This window comes from Blennius ocellaris (assembly GCF_963422515.1).
Source record: "Blennius ocellaris genome assembly, chromosome: 16".
NCBI classification, from domain to species: domain Eukaryota; kingdom Metazoa; phylum Chordata; class Actinopteri; order Blenniiformes; family Blenniidae; genus Blennius; species Blennius ocellaris.
The window spans coordinates 14,895,444-14,917,794 of NC_137665.1; the positions used below are offsets into that span (position 1 = coordinate 14,895,444).

The 22,351-nt window shown below is 43.3% G+C and overlaps 1 protein-coding gene across 1 annotated transcript in view; it reads left to right on the plus strand.

Annotated features, from left to right (window-relative positions):
* LOC308141775 (inactive phospholipase C-like protein 2) overlaps positions 1-21,530 on the plus strand; it is a 70,570-nt gene extending 49,040 nt beyond the window's left edge. The window contains exons 3-6 of the mRNA XM_080511990.1: positions 92-295; positions 3,847-3,922; positions 13,888-13,997; positions 19,456-21,530. Of these exons, the coding sequence (XP_080368116.1) occupies positions 92-295; positions 3,847-3,922; positions 13,888-13,997; positions 19,456-19,932 (867 nt within the window). The 3' untranslated portion in view covers positions 19,933-21,530. The remainder of the gene's footprint in view (positions 1-91; positions 296-3,846; positions 3,923-13,887; positions 13,998-19,455) is intronic.
* Positions 21,531-22,351: the final 821 nt, after the last annotated feature.

Sequence of the window (22,351 nt, forward strand, 5' to 3'; positions counted from 1 at the left end):
CACTGACATGGAAAGAACAAAAAAAGATTCATGACGTCACTGTTTTCGATCAAATCCGTGGGTTTTCCTAATGATTGTGCTTTCTTCCCAGAATGCCATGGTGTCCTTCAAGGAGCTCTGCGGCCTGACCCCCGCCGCCAACATGAAGCAGTGCATCCTGACCGTTTCCAGCTGGCTGATGAACAGCGAGCGATCTCTGAGGGTGACGGTGGACCTGAGCGAGACGTACCCCACCATGGAGGCTCAGGGACCGGTGCCTGAGCTGCTGCGCAAAGTACTCAACGCCTATGACATGGTAAACAAAGGCAGGAGCGAGTGCATGTCCAAACAGAGGTTGCTGCATAAACTCATTTGTCCAGGAGGCATCAAATTCAAATGAACTATCCTAACTAAATGGTGGCGTCACAGTCTTTCGAGTTTCACGTCATGATGCAATGGCTGAGATAATGGCCAAATCATCTCCAAAGAGATGTCACCAAGTCCTGGAGGGTTTAAAACCTTCTGGTGTGAAGAACTACGACAGATACAGCTTGAATGTCAAATCTCTCCACTATTTCAGTGGATGTGATATGTCTTTGCCATCCTGTGGATTTCTGCAGCAAACAAATCGGGGGGGGGGGGGGGGGGGGGGGGAGCACATTGGAAACTTCCTCAAGCTGTCACACAAGAGTTTTTACAAGCTTTCCAAGCTGCAGCTAAAACCACCTGATTGACCGGTCAGATTCTCAAACTGCAGCTACTTCATTATATAATTTCACATGTCCTTCTCTGCTACACTGCATTTTTTTTTTTTTTTCAACACTTGACTTCGGCACAGCCCAAAAGGGGTTTTGCAGGACTCTGTGTGTAATTAGTTGTCACCCGCTGTCTCTGCATCCCTCCTCTTCGCCGCTGAGAGGCTCAGTGAGAACCGGCGAAGTGGGTCGTTCGCCGAGAGGGAGGTTTTTCACGTCGGGTCACCGGCGCTCCTGCATCGACATCGACGGCGACACTCCTCACAGTCTGCTTTGGCTTTTATTGGGCTTCACAGCAGGCAAGGGGGTTTTGGCACTGTCAGAATGACTCTCACACTTTAGTCCTCAGACACTTCTCTGGAAACGATCTAAAAGTCCAAAGCAAAGTCTCACTTTTGAAAAGTTTCATACAGCAAAGCTTGTCAGCCATATTATTTACCTGCGGCTTTGCAAAATCTGGGGAAAAAGATCAATCCAAAGGCCGTGGCAAACCTGCAAGTAAAGTGCCACTTTTCTCACTTGCGTCACCGTGTGAAGTCATTGCAGACATCCAATACATACAAGCGGTCCAGCATGATGTGTTATGCAAGAAATTTTCACTCTCGGGACTTGTGCGGTCATTAACATGTGCATCACCCTCTGGTCTCATGGTCCTAATGTTTGAGCCATGGCAGCTGAGTGTTACATAGTGCTGCCCCGAGATTGGCCAGTCGCCACACTCTGACCAAGAACAGAGGGCCCAGTGTGTGTGTGTGTGTGTGTGTGTGTGTGTGTGTGTGTGTGTGTGTGTGTGTGTGTGTGTGTGTGTGTGTGTGTGTGTGTGTGTGTGTGTGTGTGTGTGTGTGTGTGTGTGTGTGTGTGTGTGCGCACGCGTGCAAACGTTAACGATTTCTGTGGAGCATGGCTCCCAACACCAGGCTATTTACTGTGTAATAACCATGTGTAGCCCTCGCCTGTGGGCGGTAGCGAGCGACCATGATAACCCTGAGCTGCACAGAACATCAGGACAATGGTTCTCTTTAAGGTGAAAGGCACATAACCTATATACTTATCTTCAGATGCACACTGCCACTTTGTTTGACCATAAAAACCTAAAAATATATGTTCTGCATTATGCTTGTGATTTTTTTTTTTTTTTTTTTGAGGGGGGGGATTATTTGACCAAATATGAGAAATTGAGTTCAGTATTTGAAACTGGTTTCTAGACAATCAGCCTCTTGTGTGAAAGTGTTACATCTAGAGCTAGAATGTAGTGCAGCTTCAGACACACTGCAGTCAAGATCCCTCTTTCTTTAGCAGTGGAAAGTTCACCATTCTGTACAGCATCTACAACTTCTGCCCACCATCCTCCCCCACCTCCACCCAATAATCCCTCAAGTTTTTTTTAACACGCTCAGGTCTGTGCACCCCCTTATCAGCTTTAAATAAAAATCTCAATATGATGCAAAGGAGCCATAACTTTATGACCAGTGACTGGCACTTACCATGGCCCATGTTCGTGGGTGTCACATATTGGGCCGCATGTTTTATTTCTTTCTTAAATTTGATGTGCTCGAAGCAGAAAAAAGCGGCAAATACATCAATTTCAGTGAATTTGACACGAGCCGAATAGTGCTGGCTTGATGACTGAGTCAGAGCTTCTTGGAACTGCTTGTGGGGTGTTTCAGGTCTGCAGAGGTGTGTATCCATCAAAAGTGGTCCGAGGAAGGAAAAGCAATGAACGAGTGACGGGGTAATGTGCACCCGAAGTTCACTGTGCACTTGATCTCACCAGTTACAAGGCCTGAAGCATCTGTTGCTTAGACTCTGGAGTCCATATGTTAATAATGTTATGGCTCTGCACTTGGAGGTTCTAGATTATTCCCTGATGAAGTATCTAATAGAATAGAAATGGAAGGTTGTGTAGCCTTTTTCTTTTAAAGGATTTTTGTCTCCTAATGAGGAAGCCTGAATAAATAAGCTCACTCCTGCAAACTGTGTGCATCCAAAAGAGTTCTCACAAGAGGAGGGAAAAAAACATGAAATGGCATGCATAAACACACACACGCAGGCTCACACAAGTTTGTGTACAGTGTGAGAGTCCACTTCCTGTCTCTCACCGGAGTGTGAATCTTCATTAAGCTCCTCCTCGGGATTTGTAGTGATGGTCCAGCTGCTCCTCATCAGCACCATGAGATGATACTTAAGGCTGTGACCACACATCGTAATGCGTCTCCGTAGCACTCATGGCTTTTAGGAAGCCTCCTAACACATTTCCTTAACTCTGTGACATCATCCACAGGGTTGAGGGAAAGGAGATAGGAGGGACTATTCAGATGGTCTGCCAAGCTTCCTAACTGCGGGAGGGTCAAAGGGAAGGCCGACCTCAATTGGGATTGGTTAAACCCCTGTTGACACTATATACGGTTGGATTTCTGATTTGCTCGTTGAAGCAACACACTTTTTTAAAAGAATTGAAAAGAAGCCAGGAAGAGAGAGGACAGACTTTGCTCACTTCTGTGGCGTCATTCCAGGTGACGCGTAATACTGTTGGAAAACCATTACAAAGCACATTTTGCATAATATGGACCTCTTAAAGTAAACAAGTTATAATAACACAATTTTACTAGTTCTACCATATTGGTTTTCTTTTTGCCCAGAGAGTAGGGCTTGAGAGAAATTCTTATATGTGGGTTGTGATGAGGTCATGTCCACAGCTTTTCTCAGATGTCAATGCCACAGTAACAACATGCCCAGCCCTACCTTTAAGGACTCCTCACGTTTTCTCATATGTTTAAACAAGCCTTGTCTTGTCCCTCGATGACAGACAAAGGAAATTTGTCTTCTTTATAAACCCAATTCATTTGAAATAATCTGCTTGCGCTGATTAGGATCTCACCACAATTACTGAGAGCAGATAAGGAACCTTTGCATGACAGCTCTGTTGTCTTAATTGCCTTGTTTTTATGCCTGTAAACTCATCCGCCAAGCTCAACAGCTTCAGACCGAGTCCTGGCTGTTGATCGGCTCGGCGATGCGGAAATGTACTTTTCAACTGTCTGCAATTTTAAAATTTTAAAATTTCTAAATTGTTACGATGCAGCTTAACGCCATGTCGTCTTTTGTCTTCCAGATGATCCAAACCAGCAAAACACTGATCGAGTCAGCCGATGTGGTCTACTCCAAGCTCACACAAGCACAGCGAGCAGGTATGCAGCATTGTGAGAGTCCACAAGCAGCAGACTCCATGTTTGCTGCTGCCACTGTGGTGTTTTCCACACTTAAAGCTCACGCTGGATGCTTGAGCCCAGCAGATAACAGTGATTTCCCTGTAAGCTATTGGAATATTTGTGATAATACCTTGAAATGGTTTCTGTGTTTTTCCCCCTCATAAAGCCTCTGATATACTACGAATGGAAGAAAAAAAAATTAAGTCGCAGCATGCGAGAGATGGTGGAGTTCTCTGATGCCGAGCTGAGAATGACTCACCATTCAAGGACGAGGCATCCTACTTGAATCCAAATAACTCACTTTCGAGAATGTTTCTCTGGTTAGCGCGAAACAACAAGGATCAAAACAAAGCTGCATGAATTCATTTTTTTTTAGATTTTTTTTTTTTTTTTTGAGACCAACGAAACAGCCTTTAGTGTGTTGCGTCGCCCTGCGTAACACGTAGCACGTGTACTCCCAATAACTCCTCCATCAACATCAACAGGAGTGTCCGCCGTGGATATGAAAAATAAAAAAACCAAAGAGCCATCATCAGTGACTCAGCGGCGAATAGTTATCATGTCAGTGGGCAGGTGAAAACCATCAGCCCGCCTCGCAGACAAAGGGCTGCAGCAGGAAGAGGACAGAGAGCACAAACATGCTTTGATGGGGAGAGAGACAAGAAAATAGGCTTGACAGAGCGCAGAGCGAAATGAGGAGGGCGGCTTTACGCAGAGAAAAGGATGGAGTGAAAGAAGCTTTTTGTCACTACGTTATTTTTTTTTTTTTAAACAGCATGCTCAGTGTAAGAGGTTCAGCCTCTGCAAAGCGAGAATAAAATGGACCATTAAAAGATCATTAGGAGAGAAATGGCTTCGAATCAGGGAATCCTGGGACTTGTCTTCTCTCTCTATTTCTTTTTTTTTTTTTTTTTTTTTTTACACTTACCACTAATTCTGCCTCTTTTTTTTTTTTTTTTTGCTTCTCTAATACACCACATGATGAAAAGCCCCTCGGGCCGAGGGACGTATCCTCATTTCCGGTTTTAAGAGACACACATAACACAAACATACATCGGAACCCTTAAATGTACACTTATTCCCCTTTGTTTTAGCTGCAGGGGGAAATAAAATGTATTTCCCCTTCCTGAGAGATTAAAGCCTCTTCACCAGCAGGCCAGGCCAATTCTGGATTCCCTGCATTTCCAGAATAAATGACAGCAGCTCAATAAGCAATAAATAACAGTTTGGACACAGATGTCCAAACTTTCTGATGTGATCATGTGAAAGTGCCCCAGGACCAAAGAGCTTATAAACAGTGTTTTAAACAAAAAAAGTTCAGTTCAGTTTTTAAGTGCGTCACCATGAAAATAGTGTTTCCGCAAATTATAAGACATACTTACTGGACATACATACATGGCATACAAGGGTTTAAAATCCAAGAGGGAGAATGTGCTGAAACATCAGTTGCAGCAACTACATAGAATCATAGAATAAACTACAATACTTTGGCCCCGACAGCCTATGCGCTATAAAATCCAAGATCAGTGAAGGGCCACTATATGATCTTCAATTCTATGTAGCATAGAATTTAATGAGGCTTTGATTGGGCGACGCATCGTTTGCATGTATGGTTAACAACGATGCCGCTAACATGATTTAACAGAATAAATTGGTTGAAATAATGGAACGTTTTGAAAACACGCCGTCTCTATTGGAATGGGGTAAAACACAACTTTTCTGAAACGCTGCTTTACTTGCACATTCGCACCACAGCTGTAGCGAACAGTTCTTATGCACACGTGCGATTTGATTGACAATCTCAGCAATTTGCCTCCAGAGAGTCATGACTCACCGTCTCTTTTCTCCTTGGACTTGGTAGCTTTATAGTTGAGATTCACCCGGAATGTCTGCATGAAATGCTCTATTAAGTCCCTGCGATAGATGCTCATTTATAATCGCCTGGAGTTTTATATTGTCGGTTATAAAACTAACACGTCATTTTCAAACCTCACCCATTCCTCTTTTTTTTCTGATGTCCCCCCCACGCTGTCATTGGCAGAAATAGCCAACCTGACTTGTTCTGTCCCACTCAGTCCACCTTATATTTGTGTGCTACATTAGAAAACTACAAAGATTTTACTCTCACTCATACATTTTTATTCCTTTTCTTTTCCCCCTCATATTTGTTTATGTATATGTTTGTGTTTTCATTTTCTTACCCCTGCCCATCATTTAGTTTATGTCAACAAAAGGAAACTTGAACATGGAAAAATCCAAGTGGTAGATTCAGGTCATATTTCATCCACAGGATGGCATTTACAAAGATTGCAAAAACAAATTAAAGAACAATGCCCCCCCCCCCCCCCCCCCCCCTAAAAAAAAAGGTGTTAATGTTCTTAATGCGCCCACTGTGCTGTTCTCACTGCTTTGAGATTAGCAGGCGTTACACAATACTGAGATCTGGAACTGAATGGGGGCTTGAAGTGTTGCAGTGAAAGCTCGCTACATTTCAAGCAGCATTACATTAAAGTCAAATCCATACAGTGAAGGAGAGTTTGTGAAAACATGCGCGCTAAAATCTGCAGGAATCCGATTTTAAGTTTGCTTCACAGAAATTTCAGGCTGTTCGTCATAGTTTTTCGATAATGAGGACCAAACCATTGGCTGTTCTAGATTATTACGCTCAGTGTTACGTCTATGCCAGTTAGTCAAATGGGATTATATGTGGTGAACATGTGGCATTGAAGGTGAAGTAAATCAGGTTTTACACACTTGGAGTTTCAACCATAAGGCCCGTGAGCCAAAATAAGCCCTCAAGGGGCTCCGATCCAGTCTGCCAAACCAGCAAGCAAACGGTAAAACATTTCAAAGAAAACATTAATTTTTTAATATATTTCTTAACACAATGCAACACTGAGACCCGAGCTAAGATATGCTGCCTTGAAAAGTCATGATCCCATTTCTATCAAATTCGCCTCAAAGCCCTGCTCTCAGGGATATTTCACTGTACTTTACACCAGAAGTTTTTCTTGAAAATGTTGAGATGATTGTAGCCATTTTTGATAGTAATTGTTTGGTTTTGTGAAAAGGTTGACCTTTTCCTCATGTATATTTTGCGCCACAACGGAGGAAAGCTTCAAAGTTTAAATTGAGAGGTTGTCAATGACGCTGTTTTACCGACCCACTCAAGATGAAATTGGGCTGCATGTGACCCCTCAACTCGACTGAGTTTGACAACCCCCGGTCCAAAGCTTAGAAAGGCTTTAGAAATGCTACTTTATTCCAAAGTGTGCCGTGTTTTGTCGACACAAACATTGGCACATGCCAACCCGATATCCCGAGGCCAATAAGCCAATTTAAGCCCGATATACGGAAGCTCCGCTCTGCGATCTCACACAGGGGAAAGCATATGCTTCACTCCTTGTGCAGCGTGGAGCTGAGCTGATGTTCTTGCTGTGTAATGACCCAGAGATGTTGGTTGAACGCCGGGGTTTCAGCCACAGAGCCGTCCCCTGGCCTCAAGAGGAGGATACATCTTCAAAGGAGGCGTCTGTAGAGTTAAGCAGGGCTTAAACTCCCACTCAGCCTCAGCCACTCGCAGCAGTGTCAGTCGTTGGATATCAGAAGATGAAGCTCAGCTTATTGCAACTTTCCGGTGACGAACTGTATCTCGCAGTCGTCCGTGTCTGCGTCGCCGGCGTTATTGTTTCAAGAAGGAAACACAGAAGTTCTTAAATTTGGATGTACAAGGCGGAGGGCTGGTTCAACAGCCTCGGGGGGTCCAATCTGCATGCCAAACATAGCACTTTCCCTATCTCCCCCCAGCACAAACACACACGCCACAAGCTGAGCCGCCTCCCTTCCCAGAAATACGTGTCCACTTTGAATGTCTGGCCATGCCTCCAGATGGATTCTGTCGTTTTGGTGGCCGTACAGGGGAGGGGGGGGGGGGGGGGGGGGGGGCATCTTAAAATGTGTTTCCTGGCATCACGTCGCAGAACTGTTTACAAAAACCCAGTTTGTTATCTCATCAAGCATAAAACGACTGTGTAGTACAACTTGCAGCCTTAAATCAAAATGGGAAAGTAATCATGCAAAAACTTTAATTAAAGTTAACCTTGTTGCCGTACAGTGAATACAAAGTGTAAAAGTGGCGCCGGCTCAGAATCTAAAACAGTTACTTATTATCACATATTACCTGTACGTTGTGTTTGTTCATCATTTTTACAACAGTGTTGAAAGTTACTGAAAATTATTACAGTTACTATTGCCAATTTCCAAAGTAGCAGGCTTATTAAAATTTCGGTTTGGGTTGATGGTTGATTGTATTTACGTGGCTCATTATTTTTAGATGTGCTGTGATGATCTCCCACCTGTACTGGTAAACTAATTACTCAAAGATATTAATACGGACGCGTCTGTCCCACTTCTCCACTCAGTGTGCTCCTTGTCCTCTCCATCTGCTTCCCGTCTCACGCCATCTCTCCGTCTGCTGCAGCTCTCTCTCACATTTGATATGCACAATGTCACAATTGTCCATCAAGTGTATGCATGCATTCACACAAATGGGAATAAGAATGAATATATATGAGGTACTGTTATTACTCTGTCAGATCGAGTTTGCTTTGGAGGGTTTTTTTTTTTTTCACATAAAATCTTACCTTGAAAGATTGATGATAATTGTGGTTTTCAAAAATGCAATTGAAACCGACTCCAGTAAGTGGAGATCAGATTGACGTCTTTGACTCGCTCCCCCCCCCCCCCACCCCCCCCTAATTTTTTAGACGAAATCACGGTGGATAGAAAAACGTAGACTGTTAAATTATCCGCCATCCTTCCTGAAACTTGGATTCATCGTTCAGACCCCGCAGCCCCAAGTTAGGATGCTCCCTCCACCATACTTCACTGAAGAGCTTTATTGTTCACCATTTTACTTTATACACAGTACAGACCACTTCATTCTATTTTCCATCCATCCGTCATACTCTAACCAGGGGTCGCCTCGCAGTGAGAGGAGAGTGCAAACCACTGCACCACAAAAGTTCAGGTGACCCTGTCGAATTTAATTTAGCATTTAAAGCCCGTTGTGAGGTGAGGGTGAAGCAAAAAGAAACGACAGCAGATATGAGCTGCAAGGTACTGTTTTCTTTTGCTTTGTTCTGGTAAACCTGCAACTCAAAGTTTCCAACACATTTCTGCCTCATTTTGGTAAAGTTGGATTTGACCTTTTTTTTTTTTGTTAAATCCCTGAATGCACCACTTATCGGGCATCTCTTAAACCTTGAGATTATGCACAGTAAACGGCAGCAGCAGCCTCGGCAAAGGAGAGAGACGCTGAGTTTCTGTGTGGAATTGAAGGTTTTATACCTGCGATCGATCCAGAGGTCAAAGGTATAATTTGGGAGTATTGGCTGTGTGAGAAGGTGCTATTAGAGGACAGACTGTCAGTATGAAGGAGAGACCATGTTCATTTGTTTCATTAATTTAAGGCCTGTGATTAGATCTGACACTTTGGCCCCAGTTATTTAAAGTGTGCTCTGCTCATCAGCTAAATGCTGCTGTGGAAAGGTTGTATAATCACTATGATGGCTGCAGCCTCAAACCAGGGAGAACAACTGAACTCACTTCCTCGCATTGGATTTCATTTTAAACCTCATCAATATAAAATGATTAGCACGTGCAGATTTGCTGTATTCGTACGCGGGTATGCTCACATTTCAAGAATCAGAAACGCCAACCCAGGTCAGTTTAGATTTGTTATGGCTCTTGTGTCCCGGCGCCTCTTCTCCTCTTCCTGTGTTTGGTTTATGCCCAGTCATTATCGCAGCTAATCAGTTTAATTCGGGCAGTGAAGCTGACGTGTTGATGAGGACGGAGAGGTGCTGCATGATTCCCCCCGGGCTCCATTGGTGGCTCGCCATCACACACGCTGCTAATGGGGGACCAGGAAAACAGCTGGGATGCAAACTCTGGCACCTCCAGATGCTAACACTGTGTTCTGCGCGTGTGTGTGTGTGCGTGCAAAGACGTGTGCACAGGCATATCTAATCTGTGTTTGGGGAGCCCGGCTCTCAGTCCTTCTCCTAACCAGCCTTCGCTTCACTTCCCTTTCGAAAGGATTCTCCTAATTAAGGGCTTTGAAAGATTTCTAAACATCTCACAGACCTGTTTGTGTTGATAATCCGTTCAGCTGTATGTGTACCTTAGGTTCCATGTTCTATTTATGGTTTCATATTGTCACATCAGATAAAGGAGTGCTTCTTTCAAAGCGGAATGAACCACATTATTACAATGGAGTCGTCACGTTGCTCCGTCTGATAATCAGCAGATAAAAGTACATGCAGAGAGGGGACCTTGTTGTGTCCCATTCCATAATGTATTTAAGATTCTACGATATTATTCCTGACATTACCACCCTCATGCTAGGTACAGATGCTTTCAATATCACTAATGTGCTAAATCTCGATATTGGTCATCTCCAACTGTCATAAATGTACTTTTATATTTTGAATCTCACACCAATAAATTCTGTTGTGAAAATCATTAAGCTTGAAGATAATTTTACTGACCACATGGTAGTGTAGTTGTTAACACAGTCACCTCTCTGCAAGGAGGCCTTTCTCTGTGAAGTATGCATGCTTTCTGTATTCCCTTCCCACAGTCCAAAAACATGCATTTCAGGTTAATTTAATTTTCACACCTTAAATGGCCCGGAGACGCCGTCACCCATCGCTGACTGAGATCAGCTTAAGATAAAGCGGTATGAGACGGATGGATAATGTTACCCTCCTTTTATTTCTTTTTTTAATCACGATTTATCCTCCGACTTGAAAAGACAATAGTCACACCGAGGTTTCGTTGCATTTTGGGTGTTTGTTTGGAGCCAGTGAAAACACAACTTTTAAATATTCATGTTTCGTCGTCCCATATCCACCGACATCATGGTTTAATTGATTCATTCACATAACGATGATCCCATCCACATATTTGCTGCTCCGTGTTGATGTCTGTGCGGTTTCAATATGGCGTAGCGCCGTGTCTCGGCAGGTCGGGGAACAGGTGCAGCCTCGCCATATGAGCTCAGGACCTACTGCCTCTCTGCAAGCCGCCGCGCTTGTTTATCAGTGTCCACTCACATGCAACCTCTCTCTCTCTCTCTCTCTCTCTCTCTCTCTCTCTCTCTCTCTCTCTCTCTCTCTCTCTCTCTCTCTCTCTCTCTCTCTCTCTCTCTCTCTCTCTCTCTCTCTCTCTCTCTCTCTCTCTCTCTCTCTCTCTAACCAGTTTGACAGTTTTTTCTAAGATGACTATGAATGTTCTATCAGCATGAAGATTTATGGAGATGACGCTCTCCCTGCATTAGTCTTTCCTTAGATTTGTATAGTTGTTGTTTCCCAGCTCATTATTCTCTGTTTGCAGTGTGTGTGCGAATTGACATAAATTAATGAAACTCTGATCTGAGTGTTGTGTATCTCCTGCTCATTTCTCTGTTTTGATCGCTTCTTTCAGCTCCTGTTTGGAGATTCTGTTTGATTTCAGTATTTACTTACCTTTCCCGCTCTCTGTCTGAAACTTGTATCTGAGCATAAATGCTGCCGCCGCCACTGCTGGTGCTGCAGCGGCGGCGGCACTCATTACGCAGACAGAAACCCTTACTGCTCTTCACACTGACTGTGTGCGTATGCATTTTTGTGCACATTGTGTGGCTCACTGGGAAATGGACGACGTCCACTAAGTCCTCAGATGGAAGCTGGTTTTCTTTCTCTTTACCAGGATCAATAAAACTGGAGTGTAATAACCTTTTAATTACAATTTTTGTAATTTTTTACAATTGAGATTTTTGGGGTTGAATATTGTATGGCAGAAGCTTACCACATTAGGATTTTTTTTAAACACGACACGGTTTGAAGCCACTGAAAACTATTCACATTCTGTATATTGGCTGAAATTGTTTTGAAATTTTAAGTGACAGTAAGGGCTGGTAGGGTCAGCAAGGGTTCATAGTTAACAACGTTTGTAGCATTGTAACAAGCTGCCTCCTGTTAATTCCACCTCTAATAACCCCTGGTCGCCTTGCGTTCCGTGATCGCTAACCTTCTTGGCGGAACTCTGAACCAGAATCAGTCTCATTACCTTCCACAGATTACAAGATCAAAAGAGTCCTAATCCCTGTTCGAGTGATTTTCAGGCTCCACAGCTGATATTCCGTAGTGGCTTTACAACACGACTGCTTGGAACAGCAAAGAACAACAAGATTTCTTTTTATTTATTGCATTCTCTGTAAATACAGCTTGATGTGTAGCATGGAGCGCGGCAGTACTGTGCAGTACCGTACCTGATACTGGTATTGGTAGACTGTGTATGGTGACCATATATGGTCATTTTCTCTTGCTTCTATAAAAACTAACTAATATGTTGTTTTTGAAATTATAGAACAGATCAGTTTTAACAAAGATGCCATGCAGTGTTCAGACTGTAGCAACTGGATCATGACACCATTTTTTAAAATTCAGATTTCCAGGAGTTGTAACAACAAATTGTGAGAATCTGTTCTTAATAACTTGGTTAAATAAAGGTTCAAAATAATCTATTGATAGTGATTCGATTTTTTGTTGGGTTCTACAGTTTTCAAAAGATTTTAAGCTATATGAATGAAGTGACCATAAGATATTACAAAATTCAAACTGCAAGTCTTACAGCCTTTAAGGATTGATTAAGTTTCAAGAAAACTGAATCTAAAGAACCTCAAAGTTCTTCAGAGAGCTCGGGATGATCTGTAATCGTGTCTACTGTCTGAAACAGATGTTGTCAAAAGCTTTTTACATCTTTCACAATCTCTGCAGCCTCCGCTCACTCTTACTGCTCCAACATGAAGGGAATTGCTACGATCTGCTGCTCACTTCTGCCTTTAAAGGATGAGGGAAGTTGTTCTCTCCCCAGTAAACATGAGTTTAAAAAAAACTGAAGAGGGCGTAAGACTGCAGAACGATCCCGGATGAGGGGATTTCTTGTGTTTTGTGGCTTATTATCTGACATCGGTGTTGCTCCAGTAAATCAAAGCGAGGGTGATGTGAGGTCAGCCGTCAAGGACAGATTGAGAAGCAGGCGGCAGGTTTAGGAGGAGTGCATTTATAAAGCCTCTGGGATTAGGAACGGGCTAAATGAAGCCGGAGGTACTGATAGATTAATGAGGGATCTGCTCCATCAGTTATATACGACGCTGGATGCTCTTCAGGATTGGCATGACAACGTGGCCACTTTAAAGTCTTGTTATATGTAATATAATAATATTTTATACATGCAATATGTAAAAAAAGACATAAATATTTGTTTGGTATCAAATGTATGACATTCACATGTGTAAAGCATGTGTTTCTGTCTGTCTCTGTGTTGATTTATACAACTAAATTTCTAAATTTCTTGGCAAGAGTTGCCACAATTTGTTAAACATTAGCTTTTTTTAAACTAAGTTGAAATTCTGAGGGTGATAAAATATAGATTGAATTATTTCTATAGATTTATTTCCAAGCAGTTCCCTTTTTTGTATGTCTCTGTATTTTCTGTATGTTTTGAAGTGTCTGGAATGAATTTTTTTTCAGAGGCTTTTGTTGCCTTTTTTGTTGCACAGACATTTTAGGTTATTTAAATTTTGGAAAAAGAGTTTCATAAATGAGAATTTTTTTCAGGTTACAAAGTCTTCGTTGATCCCAAGGAAAACAGAGTTGCCCTTATATAAAAGTCAACATGTTTCCTTTTTGTTGCTCTGAAATCAAATTGGCATGGATGTAATCTGAAATGACCTGAATGTGTGGGTCCTGCTCTGTAATGTGTCTGTGGTTTGATTCTACTGCATGTCTGTACCCTTTACTCATTCTCTTCTATTTGCACATTGGTTATGTCCAACATTGTGCAAACAGCTGTGTTATTTATTTCTATGGAAATGTGTTTCTGTGTCTGCGTTGCAGGTCTGGACTTCCATGAGGACTTGCATCGTATCGGAGCAAAGGAGGGTCTGAAAGGCCGCAAACTTCAGAAGGCCATGGAGAGCTACGCCTGGAACATCACCGTTCTGAAGGTACAACCCATTATGATCCCACTGTTTCCCCAATTGACAGAGGTACAGCTAATTATGCTCACTCATGCGGACTTGTGAGATTAATTTGTAGACTGTAACCAGCTGGATAAGCATTTCTAAACCCTGTAGCTGAGATTAAACTACATGATGTCTTAAGAAAGCTCTCGGAGTGATTTTGCCCCCCCCCCTTTTTTTTTTCTAATCCCTAAATCTCTTAATTAATTACTGTTAATTCTAAGTTGTGGTTTATTTATTCGCTCACGTAGCTTTTTTGACAAGACATGATAAGATTGTTCACATCGTTTGAACACTCAAACAAGCCGTGTTGTGATTCCTCAGGAGAAGCTAAACCCCCCCCCCCCCCCCTCCGACACAGAAGATAAGGTTGCCCAATGCTCTCGTTTCATAGGCTCTATAAATACTGGTGGTAATACTAATGCTGGAAAACAAAAACAACAAAAAAAAGACCACATGCTGCTCGTTCTGCAGGAATGGTATAAAGGCAGACAAGAGATATTTTTATCTCATCACCTCTGAAATCATTTATATTGAATGAGAACGCTCCCCTTGACTTCGCTGTTTGCTTCAGTGTCAGGATGGACGGAAGCTTGTTTATTTGTTTGTCAGTTTGCCTTGTGATGTCAATCAAACCAGAAGGAAAGAATGAAAATCAGGGCAATAACTGACAGTTATTTAATTTTCTTTAAGATTTTCATTCCAAAAACAACCAACAGCACCCACTAGGCCCTAGTGGGTGATGCATGAAAACTATATTGTTTTCAGCATTTCTGCTGTTTCCATCATTTTCAAAACATCGGTGTGTAAATGCAAAGGTTTTTTCAAACGAAAACACAAACATTATGCGTTTTCACTTGAAACGTTGTATAAACAGAGCCTTCGTCTTGCAGTCCAGGTTCACAGCAGAAGGTGGCGTATCGAGTCGTTCAAAGAAGCATTAATGAAGCATAATAAGACAACAAACACTAATGTGATGAGTAAATATAGATTTGGCCACCAAAAAGTTTGCAGGATTACTGTTATGCCACAAAAATTCTATTAAAATTATCAAGTTGTCTTTCTTAATCTGGACCACTGTATCTAACAAAAAAGAAGAAGTCAACATTTTTAAACGTAGGTAAACAATAGACTGGCACTAGAATGACTCAACATTGTCCCCCAATGTACAGAAGTGGGATGACGTAAGTTTCACCTTCTTATGAAAAATCTGTGTTTTTCCAAGAGTTGCTTCATAGTGAAATAATAGTAGTTGCCCTTGGCTATATCTAAAATTCTAAAATAGTTAGAAATGAGCCTAATAAAGGTTAAAGTTAAAACAGTAGTCTGAGTTTTACATTAAAGATTCAGATTCAGTTTTAAATTTCATGATTCACGATCAAAAAGTCAGACGTTTAATGAAAAATATAGTTTGTAATTTTACTGAATATGAAATTGAAAAAGATTTAATCACCATGACCAGAGAAAACACGCTGACAAAGATGCAGAGCAATAGCAGCTCAGTAAACCAGTAACAAACTGCTTTTTCTTCTAAATGACATTTTATTTTCAAGGAACGTCACTGAAGTCAACCTCCACAATAGTCTCAGTATTTCATGGGGCTAATATTTCAAATCCAATTAAAATAGCGTAAAATGTTTTTGGTAATTGTTTCCTTTTGTACTCGTGCAGCGAGAATTGTATTGATTAATCTCCACAAGTGCTCCAAAGACAGGATGTGCTTAAGTGCCACTTTAACAGATGGACACCTAAACCAACTCAGACCCAACCACCTCCACCCTGCTAAACCCACCGTCCTGAATCCCCGCCTTGTCTCACCAGGCACACACACACATTCCCGCTCTGTTTATTCCCCCCGTTGATGAACAAAATCTCCTCTTCGTCCTCCTTCTCTTGTAATCTGCGCCACACGCTGAACATTTGGTGAGAGCCCGGTGCCAGCTTGCCGAGGCTGGCAGCTCGCGGTTACTTCACCTGTCAACCCCTCCAGATCCTCCGGGAAGCGCTCGGCAGCGGAGGCGTGGACAGGGAGGCTGGCAGCCGGGGGTGGGGGGGGAGGAGAGGATGACTCCCTTGTCTCTCCGTCGCCGTCTCCCAAACTCCCTGCGCGCACTTACCCTGACAGTTGAGTCAGATCTGAGCTGTCATTGTGAAGCAGGGTATTTTGCCCATTTCTGTCACTCACTGTACCGCGCCGTCAAAGGAAAAGTAAAATCTGAGAGACAGAGGGAGAGGCTTTGAAGCAAATGTCAAGCATGTCGCAGTTCTTTTTGGAAGGAAAAAAGGTTATACATAATCCCCAGCATTATTTACTTTAATTAACAGTATTACATAATGAACCTCATACTCACGCAGTTCACTTTACATCATAAACTCTAAGACTCGAGCCCTGTTTTCAAGTGTTTTCAACATTCGTAGCGTTTTGGGCGTCTTTTTACACAACAGTGCTCAGAGCTACTGAAAATGCAACTTTTTGGAAATGCTGCGACTCCTTTCTCCATGGAAATGGTTAAAACACAACCTTTCCCTGTGAGAACCACAGCTGTAGTAAATATTTCTGAACATATGGACAATAACAACAATGGTCATGACTCCCAGTCCATGTTCTCCGGATTTTGGCCGTTTTATGGTCTCGAGTCACCTGGAATAGTCCAACTTGGTCGTCTGTCCATACAAGTGTCCGTGTACTCGCCATTTTTCTGTGTAAACATGTGTATGTTCATTACAAAACAAACAGCACCCACTACTGGCCCAGCATGAAGACTACATCATTTTCAGTGTTTTTGCCAGTTACGTTGCCGTGTAGGCGCGAAACCTTTTTCAAACGAAAACTCAAAAAACGATGCACGTTTCACTTGAAATGTATAAACAAAGCCGTTATCTGTTCAATCAGCTTCACTCTGTGGCGCCCAGGCCGGGACCCCCTGGGGGGCTCCGGGGACCTTTGTAGGGGGTCAGGAGGAGGAAAAATCTGGGGGTCAGGGGTTGCTCTCTTCCCAGCATTATTTTTTCTGTTGATCCTCAGGAAGTAGGGGATAGAACATAAGATAGAACATCCAATCTGGCCCAAGACGAATTACAGAAGAAACCGTTGAGTTTTCAACACAAACACCACTTAGTGTTAGTGTGTTTTGCAACAGGCACAATGCTCCGTGAGGAGGGGGCTCATCCTCCCACACTTTGAAAACCTCTGGTAGCCTATTCCTCCCAATAGAAACCCACTGAATTCATAAATTACAGTTCAGGTGGAGAAAATTTGCTCTCAGTCAAGCTGAGACTCCTCTGTCACTCTATTAGAGTCCACAGCCTCAAGAAACACTACAAACGTGTAACTGACTACCCAGATCTCTTCAAAGGCTTTGGCCATTAACTGATAAACATGAAGGACGCTGGACTTGGATTTAATTCGAAAATACTTGTGGGATTTGGTAGCTGGCCTTGCTTGGCTTCAACCCCCCCGTGGCCAGCTTTAGATCCACTGTAGAAGCGACTGCATCCACACACACACTAGTGCCGTCGTGATTCGGCTCTGGCAGCACAGAACAAGCTTCTTGCTGTCTTATTTTATTCCCGGTGAGTCATGACTTACATAATTTCAGTTATTTTCTGACGTATGACTTATTCATGCTCCTGTTTTGCGCGCTGGATAGGCGCAGGTAAAAGGCCACTTGCGGTGCGTCGGCATCGAGCCGGGAATCAAGACATCGGCCACAGCGTGCAGGCCAGCACCTTTCCTCTTCGCACGATATGTCAGGCCGCTCTGCCCGCCCGGTGGCACGGAGAACTTTATCCCTTTCACCGTTTACACTTCAGCCCGGTGGACAACGGGTCACCTCCCGGCTCTTCGCAGCGATATGGGCCCGGCGAGCCGTCATATCAGCTCAGACAGACTGAATCTCAATGAGACGGAGGGGAAATATACAGATTTCTCATGTTGGAGTTGACTCATTGGAAGATAGGAGGTTGTAGCAGGACTGTGGGGGGGGGGGGGGGTTCAGAGAAAGGGTTAAAAGCTTTTAAGAATGTAGAAGTGGGCGTCAAACCACATTTTCCTTGCACTTGTCTTCTCGCTCACAATTCTAATAATATGACCAACACACACACACACACACACACACACACACACACACACACACACACACACACACACACACACACACAGAAATAACCGCCTGTGGAGAACCTGCACCACATTTCCACAAGGCACAGACGGCCAGCTGAAGGAAGCAGGCAGCCGTGGCCCAGATTGGCTTGACAGCGCTGCGTTGCAGAAAGCGTGCTCTGACCACTTCCTCCACATATGGCCGGGATTCTTCTCTGGTGTGCTCAAATAGTGAGCAGAAATGGAGGAGAATATTATCACCATATGACTGCCCTATTGGCCAGCTGAGAAGCGCAGTATAAAACCGTGGCAGTCAACCAAAGGTCTTCTGTTAGTGGCTTTATACTGCCCCCTGGTGGATTTTATCACGCAACACTTTTTTTTTTGTTTGTTTTTACTTCATTTTAATACAGTATTTATTTTTGCTGAGAATTAAATATCTTTAAATATTTTGTGTTTACTAGTTACTACTAAATCATGGCTGTAGAACTATAAAAAAAGAAGCATTTTTTCCCTTCAACTATTTTCCCAAGATAACTTTTAATACCTGGCAATTATTCATTATTACTGTGTGTTTTTGGTGGAACTGAGAAGCTAATTTGACAAGAAAGTCCGTGGACCCATGATTATTCATTAATATAAACGTCAAGAGGAAATTTCTTTTTGATTTATTATAGTTTTTGAAGTTTGACAATATAACAAATGATTTGGAAATTACGGTTATGAGTAGTATGGATGGTATCAAGTTAGTGGCAACAAGACAGGAGTTAAAGTTAAAGCAGACATTAGAACATGATGATAATGCTTAATTTCTCTCTTTATGAGGCATCTTTTAATGCATATACAGCAGTGTGCTAAACTTTTGTGACTGTTGGAACTAAATGAAACAATTCCATCATGCAATACCATCAATAAAACATCTGATTGGTTCCATATTTATTCCACATCAGAGTATGATATTCACAATCCTACAGCACACATGACTGAGTGCTATTTTAGGGTATAAAGACAAATTATGAGTCCCGTAGGTTCTGGTAATGCCTCCATTAGAGTCTTGTTCTCTGAACCAGGAAGTCAGTTTGGGGTTACATGAATTGATAGAAGACTTAGAGACATTGACATCCACTGAAGATCCATTCTGGAAGGTGTTTCTGCAGAGTTCCTCCATAAACTTTTATATTCCATTTAACAGTGATTTTTTGTTTTTTTTGTTTTTGTTCATTCATTGGTAAAATCATCTAGTTTTGCTGCATTGTCGCATCGGGGTGTCACTCTGGTCTTTGCACAATCCTCCAGGACACATCGTTCATGATCGCCTCCGTCTTTGTGTCTCCCTCCCAGGGCCAGGCAGACCTGCTGAAGCACGCCAAGAGCGAGGCGCTGGACACCCTGCGACAGATCCACTGCGCCGCTCAGTCCTGTGGCCTCAGCAAAAACGGAGCGGCTTCCCCGCAGCTCCAGCACCATCCTCACCACCACCAGCCGCAGCAGATCCAGCAGCAACCTCAGGCCAAGCCCCACCCGCCGCCGCCACTCCCACCGCTGTACCAGGCCCACACCCAGCTCCAACCTCAGGCTTACCTCCCCCCCTACCATCAGCAATACCCCCCGCAGCCCAACCCCCAGCTGCCGGCGCTCCCTCTGGTCCAAACTCTTCCCAGACCCCCGGCCTACCCTCAACCCCCGCCCCCGCCCCCGCCCCAGCCCCAGCCCCAGCGTCAGTTCCAGAGCCAGCAGCAGAGGGCGGCCGGGCCCCTCAACGCCGTCCCCGAGAAAGAAAAAGAGGCGGTCAGCGACAGTCCGGCAGGATCCTGCTGACCCGCAGCCTGTGCCCACAGAGAACCCCCCACAGAGGCAGGCAGAGAGCGCGAGGCGGCGACAGAGAAGAGTGCGGAGGAAACGCGGGAGGACGGTAAAGCCAGGGAGCTGGAGGAAGTTGCAAAGAGAATTAGGGAAATGATGATGGCGAGGAGGACGCGCCGCGCTAGAAGTGAGACGCAGGTCTGAGGAGATTTCACGCGGCTTGACACCTCGCTCACACACAAACAAGAGGGTTGGGAAAACTGGAGCGATGGCGCTCGTTTCTCACAGGATTTGGAAGGTAATAGTTCTCCACCTGAGCCGGAAAGATTACACAACTTCCATCTTTTCTCTTGTCAAAGGTTAACAGCGGGTCCGGTGTGTGTTTTGCAGACATCCCTGTCTCTCTTCGGGCCGTGTCGCCAACACGCCCTGCTTCACAATGTACCTTATGCTCTGTGGGTACAGGCTTTTTCCTCACACTGGCTTTTATAGCCTCAAATTTGCCTTTTTTATTTTTTTTATTTTTAAAGACTCCTTGGCATGACTTTGAGTTTTTACATCTTCTTATTGACCCCTCCTCCCTCCATCTTAGACGTAAGGCTAAGTGCTAACACCCCACCCCCACCCCCACCCCCACCCCCTTCGCTGCTTTCAGTGGAGAGGATGTCGTTTTCATTTTAAGTGCACAAAGTAGAGCAGTTCTACTAGCGTGAGCTCTGTAGGAGTCATTTCAGCACAAACCAGGGAGCTCTAGAACAAGCAAGGGAAAAACAAGCTGCAGCTGTTGATGTCCACTCACACTCACTACCCCACCCTCCCCTCCTGCTGGTGTCCGCCGCCATCCGCCCGCCCCGATAGACCTGTTGTCATTCCATAGGGTTTCAGCTCCTCTGCATTCCTGGACACCCATCCCCCCCCCCCCCTCCACCCCACAGGATCTCTTTGTCTCCTGTGTGTGCGATGTGATGTGAGGTGGTGTTTTGGTCCCCCGGGGTGACGTTCGCTCACCGATCACTCTCAACTGGAATATCCGACCCCGCCCGTTAGAGGTTAATGTCAACAGGAGCGTGGTACTGCTGTCAGTGAAAACACAAAGTGATTCTAGATGTAAAGTGTATGTAAAAAAAAAAAAAAAAAAAAAAAAAACCTATTTCAAATGTACGAAGGGAACATATATTGCTATAATAATTCTCAGACATTCATGATTGATATTATAATAATTGTTGTTAGTTTTATTGATATTCTGATTCTTTTTTTTTTTTAACATTACTGCCACGTGTTCAGTGAGTCGACGGCTTGTCGTTCTGCGGCGCAGGTCAGAACCATGTGGGGCTGGATGGAGGGATTTACGGGTTCGTGCCACAAGACGCGGGGGTCAAGCGATAGCGTGTTTCACTCCCAAGTGGATGTGGTTTCTGTAAGAGCTCATTTTAAGTGGCCCATTAAAACTGGCTTCATTGTTTACCTAGTCTGCTCTCGCTTATTTGCTTTGCGTAGATTTTTGAACCTCTTCAGAAAAGACCACAGAGAAACAGGAGGGAACATTGAAAGAAGACAACATGTTAAAAGATTTCATTGCCGGTGGCAGAATTTAACTTTTTGGGTTTTAAAAAGAATCAATATTTAATTTATTGATGTCGCAAATCTACTTCGTATAAATGTTTACAATAGCAGTGTACCGTTTATTTAGAAATATTAAGAAAATAAACAACAGTTTAAAAGTGTCTGCGAAATACGCAAAGGTAAGTTCGCAAAGTCAGCCGCGGGAGAAGAAAATGATGGCGGATAAAGAAAAAGATGAATCTGCTGGGGGGGGAAATGACCAAGACTGTAGCAAGAAACTGCCCTGTGAATTAATAACCATATGTTAATGATATTTTCAAATCCCATTGGTTTTTTTGCGGGGGTGTTTTTTGACATTTCAGTCGTAGCTTTGTTAAATTAGCCGCTCTTACAGTTTGATTTTAATCGCAGCAACACATCAATCAGTTCCTGGAAATGCTTCAAAACGTTTCACACAAATGGACCTGGCCAGCCCTGCAGAGCCGTTTGAAAGCGGCTTTTCCACAATCAATAAAGCTTTTGGAAATCTTTATTGATTGCTTTTGATGCACTGTGATGCACCATTAATTCTCTTGATTAAGAGAGATGTTATTATAAATAAACTAAGTTTGGACTCTTTGTTTTATCTGAAAAAGCTACCTTTTTTTTTTAAGCAGTGCTTTCTGTTGTCCATAAGATGGCAACAAAACATTAAATATGTAGCTGTATGTTAACCTAATACTACTTTCATCACTTGTACTGTGTCATGAGGGCCTCTTGAGTCCATCAGATTCATCTCTTTTGAAATTCTAATTTATTTATTTTTTCAGATGTAAATATTCTGTTGTAAAAGCAAAACGTACAAAGTCCTTTGGTGTCATAGAGCCGCTCA